Below are 22717 nucleotides of genomic sequence, written 5' to 3'. Positions count from 1 at the left end.
TGACATTCAGCATGTATTTATCTATTTTCTTAAAAATGGAAAACACTAACTAATCTTTCTACCTTGTATTTATGTTTGAATATGTGTATGTGTTCTAATACTTTAAAGCCCTACATGGCTTTGGACCAGACTACCTCCGGAACCACCTGCTACCGCACGAATCCCAGCGACCGATAAGGTCCCACAGAGTGGGCCTTCTCCGGGTCCCGTCGACTAAATAATGTCGTTTGGCAGGCCCCAGGGGAAGAGCCTTCTCTGTGGCGGCCCCGGCCCTCTGGAACCAACTCCCCCCGGAGATTAGAATTGCCCCCACCCTCCCTGTCTTTCGTAAACTACTCAAGACTCATTTATACCGCCAGGCATGGGGGAGTTGAGATATTCCTTCCCCCTAGGCCATTACAAGTTATGCATGGTATGTCTGTGTGTATGTTTGGTTTTATAATAAGGGTTTTTAGTTTTTTTATTATTGGATTGTTTATATGCTGTTTTTATCATTGTTGTTAGCCGCCCCGAGTCTACGGAGAGGGGCGGCATACAAATCCAATAAATTATTATTATTATTATTATTATTACTTCCTGCAAATATACCTTTGTTTATGCTATAATTTAGGCAGAAGAGACCCTGGGGACGTATATATAGTAAATGGTTTATAAAATATTCTGCATCTACAAGATGAGCAGAATTATTGTAAGAAAACAGTAACCATGACAGTGTGATGAATTCTTCATTTGATTAGAGAACAGCCATCAAATATCCTCGCCTAATTTAATCTTTTCCTACCTAAGGATTTCAATCCAAATAATTTTTAGCCATTATGATTAAACAAGTTAAATTCCAACACCTCTTTAGGGGATCTGTCAGGATAAAAACATAAAACAGCACTAAACTGGTAATCAGTTCTTCCTTGCAAGTGTCTTCACATCATCTTGAACTTTTTTTCAATATGTGCATTAATATGCATAACACACACACACACACATTGGCTCCAACAGATCCCAGAAACAAAATCAAAGCTAGCTTTGAAAAGTGCACTGCAAGAATCAGGTAAGATATTATGAAAAACCCTCCAGATTCCTAAGAGGTCAGTAAGGGGCGAGTACAAGTGCACTAGAGTGCCTTCCGTCCCCTGTCCTATTGCTCTCCTATATCTCCTATACCTTTCTTCTATTCCTATATCTCTTCTTCTATTCTTTCATTGATATGTTCTATTACTATATCTTCTTTTCTATTCTTTCTTAGATATATTTTACTATGAGTATCTCCTCTATAACCTTCATCATGTATTTTACTCTGTGTATATAGATATATACCCACTAAACTCCTCATTGTGTATTGGACAAAATAAATAAATAAATAAAATCAATAAATACAAATACAAGTGCACTAGAGTGCCTTCCGTCCCGTGTCCTATTGCTCTCCTATATCTCCTATACCTTTCTTCTATTCCTATATCTTCTCTTTTATTCTTTCATAGATATATTTTACCATGAGTATCTCCTCTATAACCTTCATCATGTATTTTACTATGTGTATATAGATATATACCCACTAAAACCCTCATTGTATATTGGACAAAATAAATAAATAAAACAATAAAAAATAAATAAAATACAAAATATATAAGCCTCAGCAGTAACCATCGGTGCCTATAATAATATTATTCAAATTCTTCCTCTTTGCGAGATAACACTGTGTGTCCTGCTCAGGATGTCTTTGCTTGTCCTCCAGGTAAACCCAAAGGGCAACGTAGACAATAATGATCCATCTGTTCACTACTGGCAACTAGCAAACTTCTAATAAAGACAGATGTGGGTCACCCTGTACGGATCGTGCTGCAGGGTGTTAATGAATCCTCCTAATGGTCACTACCTGCCACTTTAAACTGATTGATGAACAAAAGGGTTAAGCTTGGAGAGCTAAGATGAGTGCGAGGGACTGCCATCAGTCTTGCTACAACATCTCTTCTAGATTGACAGCCTTGCTCTTGTCCTGTCATCTTTCTCAGTTTGATTTTTATACAGATATATTTCTGAAGCACACCAAAAAAAAAAAAAAATTCACAAGTGAGAGAATGAATGAGAGATTTTCTACTAGATGAACTGCTCTACTACGCTGAACATTCTTGCAATTTACCGCTTCATCAAAAGTCTTTCCAAACATAAAAAATAACCATTTGTGACTAAATCCAATGTTAAATGACTTGCAATGCAATGTTTCCTGTTCCAGATTCCTTTACCTGGTTAGGTGCCACAGAGTTGGCATTCTCCGGGTCCCGTTGACTAAACAATGTCGTTTGGTGGGACCCACGGGAAGAGCCTTCACTGTGGCGGCCCCGACCCTCTGGAACCAGCACCACCCCGGAGATTAGAACTGCCACCACCCTCCTTGCCTTTCGCAAACTCCTTAAAACCCCCCTCTGCCATCAGGCATGGGGGAATTGAGTCATCTCCCCCGGACCTATATAGTTTATGCATGGTATGGTTGTGTGTATGTTTGCTTTTAATAATGGGGTTTTTAGTGTTTTTTTAAATTATTAAATTTGTTGTACATTGTTTTATTGTTGCTATGAGCCGATCCCCAAGTCTACGGAGAGGGGCGGCATACAAATCAAATAAATAAATAAGTGAGTGAGTGAGTGAGTGAGTGAGTGAGTGAGTGAGTGAGTGAGTAAGTAAGTAAATAAATAAGTAAGTAAGTAAATATATAAGAAAATAGATAAATAAATAAGTAAATAAATAAGTAAATAAGTAAGTAAATAAGTAAATAAATAAGTAAATAAATAAATGCATACATACATACATACATACATACATACATACATACATACATACATACATACATACCTATCCACCATTCATTTCACCAAACATTTGTTAGTACAATAACAAAGTCAAAAGTAACGTTTATTAAAATTAGTTCCAAATTCCATTATTAGCTCCTTCAAGGTTCCACTCAAAGTTCTTCCACTTGATTTCCCTAGAAAATTTGTAAAATATTAATCAACACCGTTCAATATTATGCATACGATGCATGGTTCACTAAACAGTTAGCTACAAAAACGGAGGCACCCTTGGTCACACTGTATGTTTCAGTGTATTCTTACGTGAACAGGGTACATTGTTCCCTCGATTTTCGCGGGGGTTGCGTTCCGAGACCTTCCGCAAAAGTCGAATTTCCGCGAAGTAGAGATGCGGAAGTAAATACACTATTTTTTGGCTATGAACAGTATCACAAGCCTTCCCTTAACACTTTAAACCCCTAAAGTTTATTTAAAAAAATGTTTTTTTAAAGGCGGATGAAAGTTTGGCAATGACATATGATGTCATCGGGCGGGAAAAACCATGGTATAGGGGGGAAAACCGCGAAGTACTTTTGAATTAATATTTTTGAAAAACTGGTATAGATGTTCCGCGAAGTTCAAACCCGCGAAAATGGAGGGAACACTATACAGTGGTACCTCGAGATACGAGTTTAATTCGTTCCGGACCTGGGCTCTTAAGTCGAGCAGCTCTTATCTCGAACGACTTTTCCCCATAGGAATTAATGTAAATAATTTTAATTGGTTCCAGCCCTCAAAAAACTCACAAAGTTAGTCTAAATTATGCAGAAAGACATGTTTTTAATGAAGAAATGTACATGTACATATAAATGAATAATGAAGTTTCTTTCACTTAACTTGTAAACTTTCTTAAACTTTTAAATTTACATATGTTCAACTTCTCTGCCACCCAATCCTGTAGGACAGAGGTCCCCAACCCTTTTTGCACCAGGGACCGGCTTTAAGCGATCAAGAGAGGAATGGGTGAATGAATGGACGGAGGGTGGGAAGGAAGGAAGGAAAGAGGGAAGGGACAGGAACAGAGGAAGGAAGCAAGGAAACTTATGAAAGGGGAGAGTAAGAGAGGAATGAGTGAAGGGAGGGAGGGAGGGAAGAAGGTGGGAAGGAGAAAGAAAAGAAGAAATAGAGGAAGGGAAGGTAAAAGAGAGAAAGAAAAAGAGCAAGAAAGAAAGAAAGAAAGAAAGAAAGAAAGGGGAAAGGGACAGGAACAGAGGAATGAAGCAAGGAAACTTATGAAAGGGGAGAGTAAGAGAGGAATGAGTGAAGGGAGGGAGGGAGGGAAGAAGGTGGGAAGGAGAAAGAAAAGAAGAAATAGAGGAAGGGAAGGTAAAAGAGAGAAAGAAAAAGAGCAAGAAAGAAAGCTGCAAGCACCCCCCCGAGCCCCCCAGGCCGGCTGCAACCTTTTAAAACACGCGCGCCGCTTCGCAGCTGTCTCCTGAAGCCGAACGCGGAAGTTAGCGTTTGGCTTCAGGAGACAGCTCCTTGGCGCTTGTATCTCGAATTTGGGCTTGTAAGTAGAACAAAAATATCTCTCCCCTCCCAGCTCTTATCTCGAGTTGCTCTTAAGTAGAGCAGCTCTTATGTCGGGGTTCCACTGTATTATTATTTAATCATTAGTATGCTATCCACTCCTAACAACTCTGGGCAGCTCTCAAGTAAAGCCATTTTTAAAATAATAAACAACTTCCACATTGCCGTAACCTCTGGATAGCACAAAGTTAAATACATATTTCTAGGAATTTAAATGCACATTTAATATTTATGTGTAGCTATTTACAAAACAAGGATACAATACCCTGCCTCCTATTTACTCCTCAGTAACAACCATGCAAAGTAGTTGGGTTGAGAGAAAGTGACTGGCCCAAAGTCACCCATATGACTTTCATGATTAAGGGAGGCTTAAAACTCACTGTCTCCTGGTTTTTAGGCCTACACCTTAACCACTATGTCAATTGTCTCTCTATGCAGTATATTCAATAATTACCGTACTTTTCGCAGTATAATAAGTACTTTTTTCCTCCCTAAGACAGGCTGATAATTTGGGTGCATCTTATACCCTAACCAGCTGCTAACTATCTTCCCAACTCTTACCTTGTAGGCTCTTTCATCGCTTCTCTCAGCGAAGAATTTTTTCCAAGCCCTAAGTCTTTCCAGGGGTTTTTTCATTGCTCTAACTTGCTCCAAATGTTTCTTTCCAGCCCTAACTAGGTGGTAATGATGTTCCCAGCTCTTACCAGCTTGCAAGCTCTTTGGTTCCCAGGTTCATTGTTACTCTCTGCAAATAATGTTTTCCAAGCCCTAAGTCTTTCCGGGTTTTTTTTTCTTTGCTCTAACTTATTTATTTATTTATTATTTATTTATTACTTAGATTTGTATGCCGCCCCTCTCCGAAGACTCGGGGCGGCTCACAACATGTAAAAAACAAATCATAAGCAATTAGACAAATTTAAAATATTTAAATATTTAAAAAACCCCATATGCTAACAGTCACACACACAGACATACCATGCATAAATTAAACGTGCCCAGGGGGAGATGTTTCAGTTCCCCCATGCCTGACGGCAAAGGTGGGTTTTAAGGAGTTTGCGGAAGGCAGGAAGAGTAGGGGCAGTTCTAATCTCCGGGGGGAGTTGGTTCCAGAGAGTCGGTGCCGCCACAGAGAAGGCTCTTCCCCTGGGGCCCGCCAACCGACATTGTTTAGTTGACGGGACCCGGAGAAGGCCCACTCTGTGGGACCTAATCGGTCGCTGGGATTCGTGCGGCAGAAGGCGGTCTCGGAGATATTCTGGTCCGATGCCATGAAGGGCTTTAAAGGTCATAACCAACACTTTGAATTGTGACCGGAAATTGATCGGCAACCAATGCAGACTGCGGAGTGATGGTGAAACATGGGCATACCTAGGTAGGCCCATGACTGCTCTCGCAGCTGCATTTTGCACGATCTGAAGTTTCCGAACACTTTTCAAAGGTAGCCCCATGTAGAGAGCATTACAGTAGTCGAACCTCGAGGTGATGAGGGCATGAGTGACTGTGAGCAATGAGTCCCGGTCCAGATAGGGCCGCAACTGGTGCACCAGGCGAACCTGGGCAAACGCCCCCCTCGCCACAGCTGAGAGATGTTGTTCTAATGTGAGCTGTGGATCGAGGAGGACGCCCAAGTTGCGGACCCTCTCTGAGGGGGTCAATAATTCCCCCCCCCAGGGTGATGGACGGACAGATGGGATTGTCCTTGGGAGGCAGAACCCACAGCCACTCCGTCTTATCCGGGTTGAGCTTGAGTCTGTTGACACCCATCCAGGCCCCAACAGCCTCCAGGCACCGGCACATCACTTCCACCGCTTCGTTGACTGGGCATGGGGTGGAGATGTAAAGCTGGGTATCATCCGCATATTGATGATACCTCACCCCATGTCCTTGCTCCAAATGTTTCTTTCCAGCCCTAACCAGGTGGTAACCAGGTGGTAATGATGTTCCCAGCTCTTACAGCTTTTGTTCCCACGTTCATTGTTACACTCTGCAAAGAATGTTTTCCAAGCCCTAAGTCTTTGCAGGTTTTTTTCCATTGCTCTACTTGCTCCAAATGTTTCTGTCCAGGTGCTAATGATGTCCCCAGCTCTTACTGGCTTGCAAGCTCTTTCATTGTTACTCTCTTCTTCCTTAAAAAGCTCCAAGCATCGGTTCCTTGTGGGCACTGAAAGTACCAGCCTTCAACCTGGCTGTTTTCCTGTGCCTGGATTTCGGGATGGGTCTCCAAATCTATGTGCTATGAAAAGACTCTCTCTCTCTCTCCCAGCAACAAAACCGGGGAGAGAAAACAGGCCACCAAAGAATATATGGAGGGCTCCACTATGTGCTCTCCAGGTCAGCGGCAAAATAGCTTTTATTACCTAACAACTTTGGACAATTTATAAATTGTTAAAGCATTTAAAAATAAGTAACATTTCAGGAAATACAAACAAAGAAAATAACAGAGAAAACAAAAACAGATGGGAACAAGAAAAGGGGAGAAAAGTGGCATCAATCACCATTGCTAAAAATCTGGGTAAAGAATCACATGTTAAGGACTCTTCAAAATATGAACAGGGCAGGAATATCGAATGACCTAAGTGCTAAAGCCCACTGCAACTATATCGCCAAAAAAGCTTCTAGAGTTGTTAACCTGATCCTACGCAGCTTCTGCTCCGGCAATCTCACACTACTCACAAGAGCCTACAAAACTTTTGCCAGACCCATCCTAGACTACTGCTCATCTGTGTGGAACCCATACCACATCTCAGACATCAACACCCTTGCAAACGTCCAAAGATATTTCACCAGAAGAGCCCTTCACTCCTCCACCCGAAACAGAATATCCTACGAAAATAGACTAACAATCCTGGGCCTAGAAAGCGAAGAACTACGGCGCCTAAAACACGATTTGAGTATTGCCCACAAGATCATATGCTGCAACGTCCTACCGGTCAATGACTACTTCAGCTTCAACCGCAATAACACAAGAGCACGCAACAGATTCAAACTTAATACGAACCGCTTCAAACTGGACTGTAAAAAATATGATTTCAACAATCGAGTTATCGAAGCGTGGAACTCATTGCCGGACTCAATAGTGTCAACCCCTAACCCCCAACATTTCTCCCTTAGACTCTCCACGATTGACCTCTCCAGGTTCCTAAGAGGCAAGTAAGGGGTGTACATAAGTGCACTGGTGTGCCTTTCGTCCCCTGTCCAATTGTCTTTCCTTTCTTCCACCTATCTTATATATTCTCTTCCTTTCATATATCCTCTCCTCTAAGTTCACTTTTACCCTTATATATATTACCACATGTCTTTTTTCTTCCTTTGTATCTGTGTATTGGACAAATGAATAAATAAATAAATAAACCATTTAGATTTCAGGGGGAACCTCATTGCAGAGGGTAGGTCTGCTTCTCTGTAGCAAAGAGCCCCGTGAACAAAAGAAAAAAAGCCTATTTACTCGTCTTACACAATAATCCTATTAAATCTCAGTACTTGGCAAGTCAAGGTAGTGTTTGATATACTGGAGCAATATGGACATGATAGATAAAATAGATGGAACAGAGGGACAGCATGGGTGCTTAAAGAATTAAACACCCCCAAAAAAGTAGTAGGAATGACTCACCAAACTGAAAGCCAAAGTTATATTTAAATAAAGAGTGAAAGCTGTGTCTTTTTCTTATTTGGGAGAAATATGATATATAGCATTTCTCCTGCTGTTTCTCCAATTCTCGTATGACTTTCAGAAGTCATACAAAAGAATGTTTTATAATAAGGTAACAGGAATATATCATACTTTGTAAAGATTGCTTAAGTCTATGCAAATTCATCTTCTGAAAGCCCTGCTTTGTAAAAGCCCACCAATTATTTTTATTCCACAGCTCATGTTCCTTTTTTCGAACGGGGACTTTCAATCCCGTCATAAATAATTTCCTACACATTGCAAATGACTATGTTCAGTTAGCGTTACCTTTTTCCCTTCCTGTAATGCTATTTCTTCATGATACCGTGGAATGTAGAGAACACATTTCTTCTTGTCTTCGGTCTTGATGTTGACATTTTCACAATGCACCGCGCAGTCCCTTCAGAAAATTTGAGGAGATTTATGAGTTGCCTTTTAAATGCCTAGGCTCCTAAAACATGCACAAAATGCTTTTGCCCTATTCCCCCCAAGAGGAACATTAAAAACAGCTGCTTTTGCAAGAACAAATGAAAAGCAAGTTTGCTCACTAATAGCCTAGCCTCCACTTACATAATGGAATAAGATCTATTTTTCATTTTCAAGCTTTCTTCTCGCAGGTAAATTACCAATCAAACTGCAGTCGAGGCTGAGGAGGCCTAGAAATCTGTGTAACTACTATATGGAATAAAATCATGTTTTTTGAAATAATTTAGTAATGGTTAGTTTATTTACTTACTTATTTACTTATTTACTTATTTACTTATTTACTTATTTACTTACTTACTTACTTACTTACTTACTTACTTACTTACTTACTTACTTACTTACTTACTTACTTACTTACTTACTTACTTACTTACTTATTAGATTTACATGCCACCCCTCTCCATAGACTCGGGGCGGCTCACAGCAATAAGGCTCACAGAGTGGGGCTTCTCCGAGTCCCGTCAACTAAACAATGTCGTTTGGCGGGACCCAGGGGAAAAGCCTTCTCTGTGGCCGCCCCGGCCCTCTGGAACCAACTCCCCCTGGAGATTAGAATTGCCCCCACCCTCCTCGCCTTTCGTAAGCTCCTTAAAACCCACCTCTGCCATCAGGCATGGGGGAACTGAGATATTCTTTCCCCCTAGGCCTTTACAATTTATGCATGGTATGTTTGTTTGTATGTATGTTTGGTTTTATAATAAGGGTTTTTTTTAGTTGTTTTAGTATTGGATTGTTACATGCTGTTTTTATCATTGTTGTTAGCCGCCCTGAGTCCACGGAGATGGGGCGGCATACAAATCCAATAAATAAATAAATAAATAAATAAGCAAGCAAGCAAGCAAGCAAACAAACAAATAAATAAAGACAATGTAAAAACAAATGTAATAATTTAAAAAACAAAAAAAAACCATTATTAAAAGCAAACATACACACAAACATACCATGCATAAACTGCATAGGCCCGGGGGAGATGTCTTAGTCCCTCTCCGCAGATATGCTCTCCCTCCCTCTCTCTCATACACATAAACGATAAAGTAAAGCAAGAGTCATTATAAGAGTTATAATGTTAAGATTAGTTCAACAACTGAACCAATTACCGAGGGAATTGATGACCGTCTTTCCCCTAAATTACTTTGATTTTATGAGTCTCTGAACTATATGATTAGAATTATTCAACATTAACCTAGTTTCACTTTTCATTATCCTGGTTTTGGAATATGGCTTCCAAACAGTCCTCAAAAGCCAAGTGTGTCTCCCCCGCCCCCTGCCCCCCACCCCGGAATTACACAACATTTATTGATTACAAGGAGCAAACATGATTCAAAATACCAGTTGAATTACATACGGAATTATATCATAGTCTGCAGGTCCGGGGCCCTCGTGTGGCAGAAATTGATAACGCTTTTCTTTCAAACTGCCAAAATGCACACCTTTATATTTCGTAGTTGGATAAGCTTCATTCTGAAAGAAAATGAATACGGCATGAGTTTATTATGAGTTTATTGTCATTTTTTTCTACAGGACTTAAGCAAGGTTTGAGCTACAATTTCATAGCATAAGTGCAGTAATTTTAGGAAATATTAAATTTAGTCAATATACAGTGTTCGCTCAATTTTCGCGGGGGATGCGTTCCGAAACCGCCCGCGAAAGTCGAATTTCCGCAAAGTAGAGATGCGGAAGTAAATACACAATTTTTGGCTGTGGACAGTATCACAAGCCTTCCCTTAACACTTTAAACCCCTAAATTACCATTTCCCATTCCCTTAACAACCATTTACTCGCCATTATTACTGGTACTCACCATTGAATAAGACACTTAGTGATTCTGATATTTATAAACATAATTATTTATTAACAATATTTTTTTTTTGTTATTTATTTGCAAAAATTATTAGTTTGGCGATGACATATGACGTCATCGGGCAGGAAAAAACATGGTATAGAAAAAAACTCACAAGGTATTTTTTACTTAATTTTTTTGAAAAACCGTGGTATAGGCTATTCGCGAAGTTCGAACCCGCGAAAATCGAGGGAACACTGTACTACATAATTCAAACATAAATGAATAATCTGTGCCACTGCCAAAAATTGAAAATCTGTATTTTATATACATGAACAAATCCACAAATACACATTAATTCATATCCTGCAACTACTATATTTTTCTTCTCAGTAAATTGAATTGAGGCATATTTATTTATTCATTCATTCATTCATTCATTCATTCATTCATTGTTAGAGTTGAAAGGGACCATGAAGGCCATCGAGTTCAACCCCCTGCCCAAGCAGGAACCCTGCAGTACACCAGTCAAGTGGCAGTTCAATCTTCTCTTTAAAATGTCCAGAAACAAATTATTATTACAGCCACAGACGTGTTACAGATACATTTATAATAGATAAAGCAGAAAATATCTGCCAATAGTTTTTCCGTTGGATCAATGAATCGGTTGAATAAATCTCAACACAGATAAGCAGACAATTGTTTTCTATGTACTTGACACGTATGAAGCAGTTTGTAACTATTTTCAAAACTAGAAAAAGAACACAAAAAATTCAATACGTTATAGGAATGGAATTAGAGCACCATCCAGTGGTTTCTAAAAATATATTCATGAATCTAAGAAATTTCCAAGTACAGGTAGCCCTTGACGTACAACAGTTTGTTTACATCAAAGTTACAATGCTACTGGAAAAAAGTGACTTATGACATTTTTTCACAGTTGCGAGCAGTGAAGGGCTACCAAAATTTTTACTATTGTGGCCGTGGCTTATGCATTTTCTTTCAACATCTTTCAGTGCAAATTGGGTGCTCTGGTGTGGAGCTCCATTTTCGCTACCCCACTGCGTTCCGTTAGTCCCAGCAGTAGCCTCCATTTTAGAGTTTTTTTCTAGCTCCTGAAACCACAATTTCAGAGGATTTTTTCCCAGCATCTGAAATCTCAATTTCAAAGGATTTTTTTCAGCCCCTGAAATCTCCCTTTGAGAGGCTGGGTGGGGCTACATTTGGTTTAAAACAGTGTTTTTCAACCAGTGTGCCGTGGCACACTAGTGTGCCGCGAGACATGGTCAGGTGTGCCGCAAAGAAGGAAGCTCAGGTTCCAGTCTCGCAACTTTTTGCTGAGAGAGAAAGAGAGAGTGAAAGAGAGAGAAAGAAAGCAAGAGAGAGAGAGAGAAAGAGAGAAAGCAAGAGAGAGAAAGAAAAGAGAAAGAGAAAGAGAAAGCAAGAGTGAGAGAGAGAGAAAGAGAGAGAGAAAAGGAGAGGAAGGGAGAGAGAGAGAGAAATGAGCAAAAAGGGGAGGAAAAAAGAGAAATGAGAAAATGATTGAGACAGAGAATGAGAGGAAAGAGAGAGAAACAAAAGAGAGAGAGAAGTGACTCTTGATTTAAAGCATATGATAAAAAGCACCCAAAGAATAAGAGAGAGAAAAAACCCAGCCCTCACCTGTTTTTGGAAATGGTTCAAGAGTGTGTATACACACACACACACACACACACACACACAAGGGGGGGAGGAGACAGGGATGGAAAAAGAGAGGAGAGTGTCTTAGGGTGTCATTTTGTGTCATTTTGGTTGGTGGTGTGCCCCAGGATTTTGTAAATGTAAAAAATGTGCCTCGGCTCAAAAAAGGTTGAAAATCACTGGTTTAAAAGACACACCTAAATTTTCACCCTCTTTTAGGGGGAAGGGAAGGTGTGCCTTATACTTTGAAAAATATCTAGATGAAGAGAGGACACTTCCTCTTTCGAATAACTTGGTTGCAAAATGCTGATTGGAAAACAAATAAGTAGCAGCAGGGCAATCACTGGCTGGAGAACAAGTAATTAATTTCAAGCAGCTAATGATAATGAGCAAATAGCAAATTCATTCTGCCAAAATCACCTGATAAGAGTGATAATCAAGCTGGCAGAAACAGCAGGCAAAGCTCTCCATGGTTATGTGAGCAGTATTATTATTATTATTATTATTATTATTATTATTATTATTATTATTATTATTATTTTGCAGCTTTATAGACAAAAAGTGACACAACTTTAAACCCCATCCTCCCCTTTCTATTGAAGAACACAATAGTCTTTGTAACAAAAAAAAGGAGGGGAAGATCTATCTCTTATAGAATAGAATAGAATAGAATTTTTATTGGCCAAGTGTGATTGGACACAAGGAATTTGTCTTGGTGCATATGCTCTCAGCGTACATAAAATAAAATATACTGTACATTTATCAAGAATCATGTGGTACAACACTTAATGATTGTCATAGGGATCAAATAAGCAATGAAGAAGCAATATTAATAAAAATCTTATCCTAGATAAGACCAACCTGCTCTTCTCTAGATCATATTTTCTACATGTAAGAAGTTTTTTATGATGATATTAAAAACACACATCTCAATAATTTGCTTTGAAATATTTGCTTTGAAATGTTGCTTCAGCTTTTGCTGAAAAAAAGGTTGATGTTAAAGGGTTGGTTCTATAAGTTTTTTCTGTAGTTATGAAAATATGTATTTTGTTTCATTCCAAACCTAAGAATCCAATAACTAAATGCGTTATCTATGAAAGAACATTTCAGTCAATATCTCTTAGTGACATTTACAAAAAGCATATTTAGCAATTGAGTTCTGAAAGCAATTTTAAGAGGCACTCTGACTACAAGCTATTCTTTCTCAGGTTCAATAAATTGAATGTAATTATTTCCTTCCCTATATCCAGGTTAATCTTAGCATTAAAAACAATATAAAACTGACTGGTACTTAACTCACTAACCTGTGCATTACTCACATAAAATCCTAATCCCTAATGGAATTTTTATTTTTAAAAAAGCCTTTTAAAAAAACAGACTGCAGAATAAATGGGTGCCCTCTTAACTCTAAATCATCGTCCTCTTTTGCCAAGAAATCTTGACAATCCCACCTTCAAGGTCGCTGGTGTCTTGCTATGTCATTAGCAAATAAAATATGGTTTAATTGAAGCAAACTCAGCAAGGTGGTGCATTATTTTAAGTGAACATTGCCATATAAGTTGAAGAATTGCTAATCGACACTCCCGTTGACAATAAAAATGGATGAAGGTGCTTTGGAACTTTTTTTCCACGACTTTCCAGTAATTAAATATGGAAATAGATTCCGTGAAGAATTAAAAGTCCCAGAGTGCATTAATTCTGCCACTAATGGACTGTCTTTTTAGTGCTATAGCAGCAGCCCAGGTATTTCCCAGCATGTTCCAAACAGTAGGTAATTTATCAGTGTCAGCACTCCTAGCATGAATATATAAGATAGACTACACAGATTTCAGATTACAGTGATACCTCGTCTTACAAACGCCTCATCATACAAACTTTTCGAGATACAAACCCGGGTTTTAAAAAATTTTTGCCTCTTCTTACAAACTATTTTCACCTTACAAACCCACCGCCGCTGCTGGGATGCCCCGCCTCCGGACTTCCATTGCCAGCGAAGCACCCGTTTTTGCACTGCTGGGATTCCCCCGAGGCTTCCCTCCATGGAAAACACCACCTCCGGACTTCCGTGTTTTTGTGATGCTGCAGGGGAATCCCAGCAGTGCAAAAACGGGCGCTTCGCTGGCAACGGAAGTCTGGAGGTGGGGTTTCCCATGGAGGGGAGCCTCAGTGAAATCGTAGCATCGCAAAAACACAGAGGTCCGGAGGTGGGGTTTCGAGGACTTCGATGTTTTTGCGATGCTGCAATTTCACTGATGCTCCTTTCGCTGGAAACCCCACCTCCGGACTTCCGTTGCCAGCGGAGCGCTTGTTTTTGCGATGCTGGGATTCCCCTGTAGCATCGCAAAAACACAGAAATCCGGAGGTGGGGTTTCCCATGGAGGGGAGCCTCAGGGGAATCCCAGCAGCGCAAAAACAGGCACTTCGGCTGGCAAAAGGGGTGAATTTTGGGCTTGCACGCATTAATCGCTTTTCCATTGATTCCTATGGGAAACATTGTTTCGTCTTACAAACCTTTCACCTTACGAACCTCGTCCTGGAACCAATTAAGTTTGTAAGACAAGGTATCACTGTATATCCCATATTGCCTCAGGTAGAAATAAGTATTTATCATATTTCAAAATGCTTGGAAAGGAAGCTTTCAGAAACATGAAATGTCTTCTATTATTAAAAGCATCCAGCTGCAAGCAGTTCAAATAATTGTCATAACTGCATATACAGTTCTTCAAAACAAAAACAATATAGGTGCATCGGGTAGAATATGTTAATAAATAAAATTGAAGCAAGGTCTCCTCTGTATAATAATTCTTTAACTACAGTATGCAGGTATTAAATTTATATAACTGCCAATCTCACAAGAGTTCTGGATGTAGTGTAGTCTTTTTAAAAAGTGTAGTGTGGGTTTTTTAAAAACACATATTCTATGCTTTTTCTCTTAATACCAGTTTGAAATACTCATAACAGTAGGATGTTCACTGTCTACAATAAAAGAATAAATCAAAATATGATATGATACTATACTATACTAGATTTGCCACGAGGGCAACTTCACCTACATGACCTATTAGTATTTTTCCCCCTTGGGCCAAAATGAATGAATGAATGAATGAATGAATGAATGAATGAATGAATGAATAAATAAATTTATTCAGCCCTATGATTGATAAGGATTTAACTATGCCTCTTCCTGGCCCAAGTAGAATTCATTGTGTTTCAGGCATATTAAAACCAGGCACAGTTAAAGTATAAATAATGGCTGTCCCATTTATATTTTTAACCACCTTGTTGACCAATCTGGGGCGGGAGGAGAGGAGGAGGAGTGATTTTGGTGTTTGACTTCATTAACAACAACAACAAAAGGGGTGTTGGTCTTACCTAATAAACCTCTTCTCATTATTTGGAACCATCATTCAGGATGGATATGTCACCATCCACTCGGAATGAGGACTGAGTCTGTTACTTTTTGCTGAATCTATCTTCCTAGGACGCAGCTTCAACAAGACCGAAGAAGAAGAAGACTCAACCTGGCTATCAACACCCCGAAACTTCTCCCTTGGCCCAGCTGCTAGCAGAATTGACAAGTGCTTATGTTCTGATTTTTTAAAAAAAACTAGCGCACCAATTCACATGAAACAATTTACTCTGGAACAGATAACGAAGTGCATGTTCTATTTCTTCACTTTTCCCATGAATCTCTATCTATTTAGGCTCTGTAGCCCACCATTTTTATAATCTGTATGGTTTTTGAGACAAGCAGTCCTGTCCTTTATCATAGCACCTTTTTCCACTCTGTATTTTGCAAACACAATTCTTCCCATTCTGCAGTGAAGTCAAGGAGTGGCAATAAGCAAGATGGAACGAGGGCATAAATGTTCCGATCAGTAAGCATGCTCAAATATAACTATGGAATATTATAATAATATTATAATGAATATTAATATTAATCCCAGCGACCAGTTAGGTCCTACAGAGTTGGCCTTCTCCGGGTCCCGTCAACTAAACAATGTCGTTTGGCGGGACCCAGGGGAAGAGCCTTCTCTGTGGCGGCCCCAGCCCTTTGGAACCAACTTAGAATAGCCCCCACCCTCCTTGCCTTTCGTAAGCTCCTTAAAACCCACCTCTGTCGTCAGGCATGGGGGAACTGGGATGTTCTTTCCCCCTGGGCCTCTACAGTTTATGCATGGTATGTTTGTATGTATGATTGCTTTTTATAACAAGGGTTTTTAGCTGTTTTACTATTGGATTGTCACATGCTGTTTTTACCACTGTTGTTAGCCGCCCCAAGTCCACGGAAAGGGGCGGCATACAAATCCAATAAATAAATAAATAAACAAATCATTTTTGTAAACAGTCAGTAACATAAATAATTCATAAATACAAAAATAAAACACTGGCAACAAAAATAAAACACTGATCAATAGAATCATCTCTAGTTCATTTAATTCTTAATATTTTTAAAAGCTTAAAGATTTGCTTTTTCTTTTGTAATACCTAATGCAGGCAATTTTCCATAGCAAAATGCTTTACAGTCCCAAATTCATGCAGCTCCATTGAATGGCTCTGCTGCCCTCTAATGCGCTGCCTGAAAACTTATAATTAAGAGGCAGATTTTTGCTTGCAAGCAATAAATATTATTAAAAGGTCTAACTCTTAGTGAGCTGCACTTCATCACATGCACAGAGGGCTAGATTGCTGTGGCAGTTTGGTTATGTAGTTGCAAATTACAATTGTAATGCATTCAAACACCGTTCTGTCTATTGAAACTTTCAGATTGCTCAAAACTTCTGATTTCTGGAATTTCAACAATTTCTTGCTCAATGCTACAGTGATATTCTTTTCTAAAACAATTTGCCCTGGAGCGCTTGGGAAATTCAGATGCTTTGATATTACTTTAGAATTGTCAAACTTGTGTTCATTAATTCTTTTATGAAAAATTTGTCCCCCTGTCCTATGTAATATTACAATGCAGGAAAAATGGTCTGTAACTATGGTAATGGCTGGTGTAAGCAATAATTTGTGTGTAATCATAGGTATACTAGTTGTGTTGCAACTTGATTGGTTGGAAACTATATAAAAGAAAGATACACCTTTGCATGGGTGTGGTAGTTGTAATAGTTGTGGTAATTGTAGTAGTTGTGGAAGTTATGTAGTAGTTACATGTAGTTGTATGATAGTATTGAAGATGGTTTGTTATATTGGTTAATAGTTAAAGAGTTTGTGACATAAGAGTAAAGGTGATAGTTTACTTAAAGAAACATTTTTGCTAAGAAAAATAAAGTATATTTATTACAAGAAATCCTGTTGCAATGTTTCCTTTCTTTGAAGACTTCAGTTACTTACAGTTTTGATCTGTGGCTAGTTTGTGGGGCTACCTTCTGTGTATGTAACTCTTGACAATTGTTATTAATTGGTGCAAGGAGGAGGTTCGTAAGACGAAACATTGTTTCCCATAGGAAACAATGTAAAGTCAATTAATCCGTGCAACCAAACAAACCCCCGCAAAAAAACGGCTTTCGGCGACTGCTGGGAAGCCGCGCGGCTGTTTTAAAAGGTGACAGCCGGGCTGGGGGGCTTCCCAGCAACCTCCCGAACCGAACCCGGGGTTCAGAAAAATTTTGCCTCTTCTTACGAACTTTGTTCGAGTTACGAACCGGCGTTCGGGAGGCTTCTGGGAAGCCCCACCGCCCGGCTGTCACCTTTTAAAACAGCCGCGCGGCTTCCCAGCAGTCTCCGAACGCCGGTTCGTAACTCGAAAAAAGTTCGTAAGAAGAGGCAAAATTTTTCTGAACCCCGGGTTCGTATATATATATATATGAATGCAGTTAAAAAAAGAAGAAAAGACTTCCTCCCTTGTCCAGCACATTAAAAAAACAGGGCATGAAATTGACTTTGAAAAAACTAAATTACTTCACAAAACAGAGAATTTATATAGAAGAATTGCTCTAGAAGCCATAGAAATTGAGAGGAGCCCCCTTTGCATAAATAAAAGAGATGACACGTCCCGCCTACCAGAAATTTGGAAACCAGCCTTAAACAAAAAAAACACCTCATAAAAATCACCATGTCAATCCTTCTAATAATTATGAATTTGGAATTTGGAAATTTGGAAACCAGCCTTAAACAAAAACACTTCATAAAAATCACCATGTCAATCCTTCTAATAATTATGATTCCACCAACCAATCAGATCACTGAAACATAATCACCCAATCTATTTGCTACATTCAAACCAAATCTCCACCCCCACACTATATACTAGGAAGAAATGACAGTTGCAAACATTCCATTTTACAACAACACGAAGCTTGGAAACTTCAGCCTGATTGTATATTCGGGTTTCTTCCCGTGTAGGATTTGGAAATTTCTGGCGACGTTTCGATGAGGTCCCACCCGTCATCTTCAGGCTGGTGTTTCTGTCCTTGTTCTAGGGTGAACACAGGGAGACCTAAACTGCCTTCCTTCTATAAATACTGGTGGCTGGGTGTGGTTTGATGGCTCAGCAATTGCCTGCTGTGTAGAAACTTCCTGGTGAGTCAGTGGGGTAACAATTGGGGTCGTTGATGTAGCTGAAGTATGCTGATTAGTTAATGGTTGTTGATTAGGCGTGATATCCTGGGTAGTTGGAGCTTGCAAATTTATATATATAAATTTGCAAAAGAAGATCACATGACCCCAGGATACTGAAAGCATCATAAATACATGTCAGTTGCCAAGAATCCAAATCATGATCACGTGAGGATGCTATAACAGTTGTAATGTGAAAATGGTCATAAGTCACTTTTTTCACTGCCACTATTAACATCAAACAGTCATTAAACAAATGGTTATAAGTCGAGGATTACATTATAAATAAATGCAAATAAATGCTTAAGATTTAGTAGTAAAGTCTCACAGTACAGTACTGTAAAAGGCAACATTTTCAGGACCTTGGATAGTTCACTTCAAGCTAAACATTGCAAGCACTAAAACGCAATGATACTGTAACTGATTAATTGTCCAAATCCACTGAGGTTCCCAATGTATCGTAAATAGAAATAATTCTATAATCTCGCTTAACAAATGCATTGTAAAATAATGCACTTGGGGAAAAGGAATCCTCAATCTGAGTATTGTATTGGCGGTTCTGTGTTAGCAAAAACATCAGAAGAAAAGGTTTTAGGGGTAGTGATTTCTGACAGTCTCAAAATGGGTGAACAGTGCGGTCAGGCGGTAGGGAAAGCAAGTAGGATGCTTGGCTACATAGTTAGAAGCATAACAAGCAGGAAGAGGGAGATTGTGATCTCTCTATATAGAGCGCTGGTGAGACCACATTTGGAATACTGTGTTCAGTTCTGGAGACCTCACCTACAAAAAGATATTAACAAAATTGAACGGGTCCAAAGACGGGCTACAAGAATGGTGGAAGGTCTTAAGCATAAAACGTATCAGGAAAGACTTCATGAGCTCAATCTGTATAGTCTGGAGGACAGAAGGAAAAGGGGGGACATGATCGAAACATTTAAATATGTTAAAGGGTTAAATAAGGTCCAGGAGGGAAGTGTTTTTAATAGGAAAGTGAACACAAGAACAAGGGGACACAATCTGAAGTTAGTTGGGGGAAAGATTAGAAGTAACATAAGAAAATATTATTTTACTGAAAGAGTAGTAGATCCTTGGAACAAACTTCCAGCAGACGTGGTAGATAAATCCACAGTAACTGAATTTAAACAGGCCTGGGATAACCATATATCCATCCTAACGTAAAATACAGAAAACAGTATAAGGGCAGACTAGATGGACCGTGAGGTCTTTTTCTGCCGTCAGACTTCTATGTTCCTATAATAAGAATTAAGAAATGGAGAGCTGATTTTTTTTAATGTAGAAAACCACTTATTTCTAGTTTAATATATTTTGTTGCTGATAACCCCAGTTTTGGACTTTTGGGTTCTAGAAGCTCTGAGTAACAACTTTATAATACTATGGAGCCAAAAACAGTGCCCCGTCTTTTAAAATTACTTACATGTACTGCTTGATAGTACGCTGGTCCCAAAGTAGTGTCTCTTACAGGCTGGCTAAATTTTATAAGTGTCCCGTCTTCAGCTTCTTCATACCCAAATGCTTGTCCTTGGGAAGGAATAGATGGAGCCTCTGTCTTACGAAAATATTTGATACAGCCAGCAATTTTCTGTGGAAATAAACAAGCGTTATTAGTTCCTGTACAACACATTCTTCCAACCATAAATTCTAATGCAAGATTGTGGGAATGAAACCATAGAATCAGGTAGTGAGTTCCGGGCATTAACTACTCTGTTGCTGAAGTCATATTTACTGCGATTGGGTTTGGAGCGGTTCATTTTGAGCTTGTATCTGTTGTGTGCTCATGTATTGTTGTGGTTGAAGCTAAAGTAGTCATTGACAGGCAGAATGTTGTAGCAGAAAATGTTATGGTAATTTCATAACATTTTATTTTATAAATTTATTTATTGGGTTTGTATGCCGTCCCTCTCCAAGGACTCGGGGCGGCTCACAACATTTGTCTTTCCCAAATATGCCTATGTTACACTAACACTCCGCAGTCTGCATTGGTTGCCGATCAGTTTCCAATCACAATTTTTTTTTCTTTTTTTAAAAAATAAATTTTATTGATTTTTTAAAAAAAAATTACAAAAAGATAAAACATAAATTCAAAAACATAAATGTGTGTTTCCGATCACAATTCAAAGTGTTGGTTATGACCTATAAAGCCCTTCATGGCACTGGACCAGATTATCTCCGGAACCGCCTTCTGCCGCACGAATCCCAGCGACCAATTAGGTCCCACAGAGTGGATCTTCTCCAGGTCCCGTCAACTAAACAATGTCGCTTGGTGGGACCTACGGGAAGAGCCTTCTCTGTGGCGGCCCCGGCCCTCTGGAACCAACTCCCCCCAGAGATTAGAATTGCCCCCACCCTCCTTGCCTTTCGTAAGCTACTTAAAACCCACCTCTGCCGTCAGGCATGGGGGAACTGAGATCCTCTTTCCCCCTAGGCCTTTACAATTCTATGCATGGTATGTTTGTATGTATGTCTGGTTTTTATATTAATGGATTTTTAATCGTTTTTAGTATTAGATTACTATTGTACACTGTTTTATTGTTGCTGTTAGCCACCCCGAGTCTGCGGAGAGGGGCGGCATACAAATCCAATAAATAATAATAATAATAATAATAATAATAATATCAGAAACAATATAACAAATACATCTGAAAATCCAACTAATATGCCTAAAAAGACTTTAAAAAAAACTCTAATATGATTTAAAAACATTCATCACCATTCACTCAACAAAACATACTAATACACTTGTCGGTCAGGGGTCTAGGATCTAACGGTCACAAGCCTGGCGGCCTAAAGAGGTCTTTAAGCTTTTACGGAAGGCGAGGATGGTGGGGGAAGTGCAAATCTCCGGGGGGAGCTGATTCCAGAGGGCCGGGGCCCCCACAGAGAAGGCTCTTCCCCATGGCACCGCCAAACAACATTGTCTGGAAGACCTAACTAGACGCTGGGATTCATGCGGCAGAAAGTGGTCTTGGAGATAATCTGTCCCGATGCCACGTAGGGCTTTATAGGTCATAACCAACACTTTGAATTGTGTCCGGAAACTAATCAGCAACCAATGCAGTCCACGGAGTGATGGAGAAATATGGGTTTGCCTTTTAAGGCCCATAACCGCTCACGCGGCTGCACTTTGGATGATTTGAAGTTTCTGAACACTCTTCAAAGGTAGCCCCATGTAAAAAGCATTGCAGTAGTCGAACCTCGAGGTGATAGTGGCATGAGTGACCATGAGCAAAGACTCCCTGATAATTTCAGTGGTATTAAAGACCACTGAGATGTCTAAAAGTGTCAGGATGGATTTCCTTCTTCCAGGGTCTGATGAAAATTCAACCACTCGTACTGCCTCCATTCTACCCTGAACTTCCTTTCCAACACCCTGAAATCAAGAAATTGCTGATCAAGGAGAAGGATTAAATCAATTTCTGGTCACAATTCAAAGTGTTGGTTATGACCTATAAAGCCCTTCATGGCATTGGACCAGAATATCTCCGGGACCGCCTTCTGCCGCACGAATCCCAGCGACTGGTTAGGTCCCACAGAGTTGGCCTTCTCCGGGTCCCGTCAACTAAACAATGTCGTTTGGCGGGACCCAGGAGAAGAGCCTTCTCTGTGGCGGCCCTGACCCTCTGGAACCAGCTCCCCCCAGATATCAGAGTTGCCCCCACCCTCCTTGCCTTTCGCAAGCTCCTTAAAACCCACCTCTGTCGTCAGGCATGGGGGAATTGAGATATTCCCTTCCCCCTAGGCTTATAAAATTTATACATGGTATGCTTGTATGTATGATTGGTTCTTTAAATTGGGGTTTTTTTAAGATTATTTTAATATTAGATTTGTTTACATTGTCTTTTTTATTATTGTTAGCCGCCCCGAGTCTTCGGAGAGGGGCGGCATACAAATCTAATAAATAAATAAATAAAATTAATAAACTGTAAGTAGCTCCATCTTACGATAAAATGAGTGACCATAAAATAGATTTCTATTTATACGTATATAAAAGGAATATAATTTCATTTCCAAGACAAAGATACCTTGCTTTTGCAATTTTCTAGGTGATGAGTTTCAATTGTTTTATTAAATAATAATAAAATTCCTTGAAAAACATTTTATCCAGCTTTTTTCAAGCATTCTTGAAACAATTCTTTCTTTGGCCTATCTACATCA

The 22717-nt window shown here is 39.5% G+C and overlaps 1 protein-coding gene across 1 annotated transcript in view; it reads right to left on the bottom strand.

Annotated features, from left to right (window-relative positions):
• Window positions 1–22717, bottom strand: part of STPG2 (sperm tail PG-rich repeat containing 2) — a 198314-nt gene that overhangs the window by 166861 nt on the left and 8736 nt on the right. The window contains exons 4-6 of the mRNA XM_070757988.1: window positions 19980–20144; window positions 9869–9984; window positions 8326–8437 (exon numbers count right to left, since the gene is read on the bottom strand). Of these exons, the coding sequence (XP_070614089.1) occupies window positions 8326–8437; window positions 9869–9984; window positions 19980–20144 (393 nt within the window). The remainder of the gene's footprint in view (window positions 1–8325; window positions 8438–9868; window positions 9985–19979; window positions 20145–22717) is intronic.

The sequence above is a fragment of the Erythrolamprus reginae genome, chromosome 7, assembly GCF_031021105.1.
Source record: "Erythrolamprus reginae isolate rEryReg1 chromosome 7, rEryReg1.hap1, whole genome shotgun sequence".
Taxonomy (NCBI): Eukaryota; Metazoa; Chordata; class Lepidosauria; order Squamata; family Dipsadidae; genus Erythrolamprus; species Erythrolamprus reginae.
Note: the sequence above shows the minus strand (reverse complement) of the source record. Positions and strands in the feature narration are given on the sequence as shown.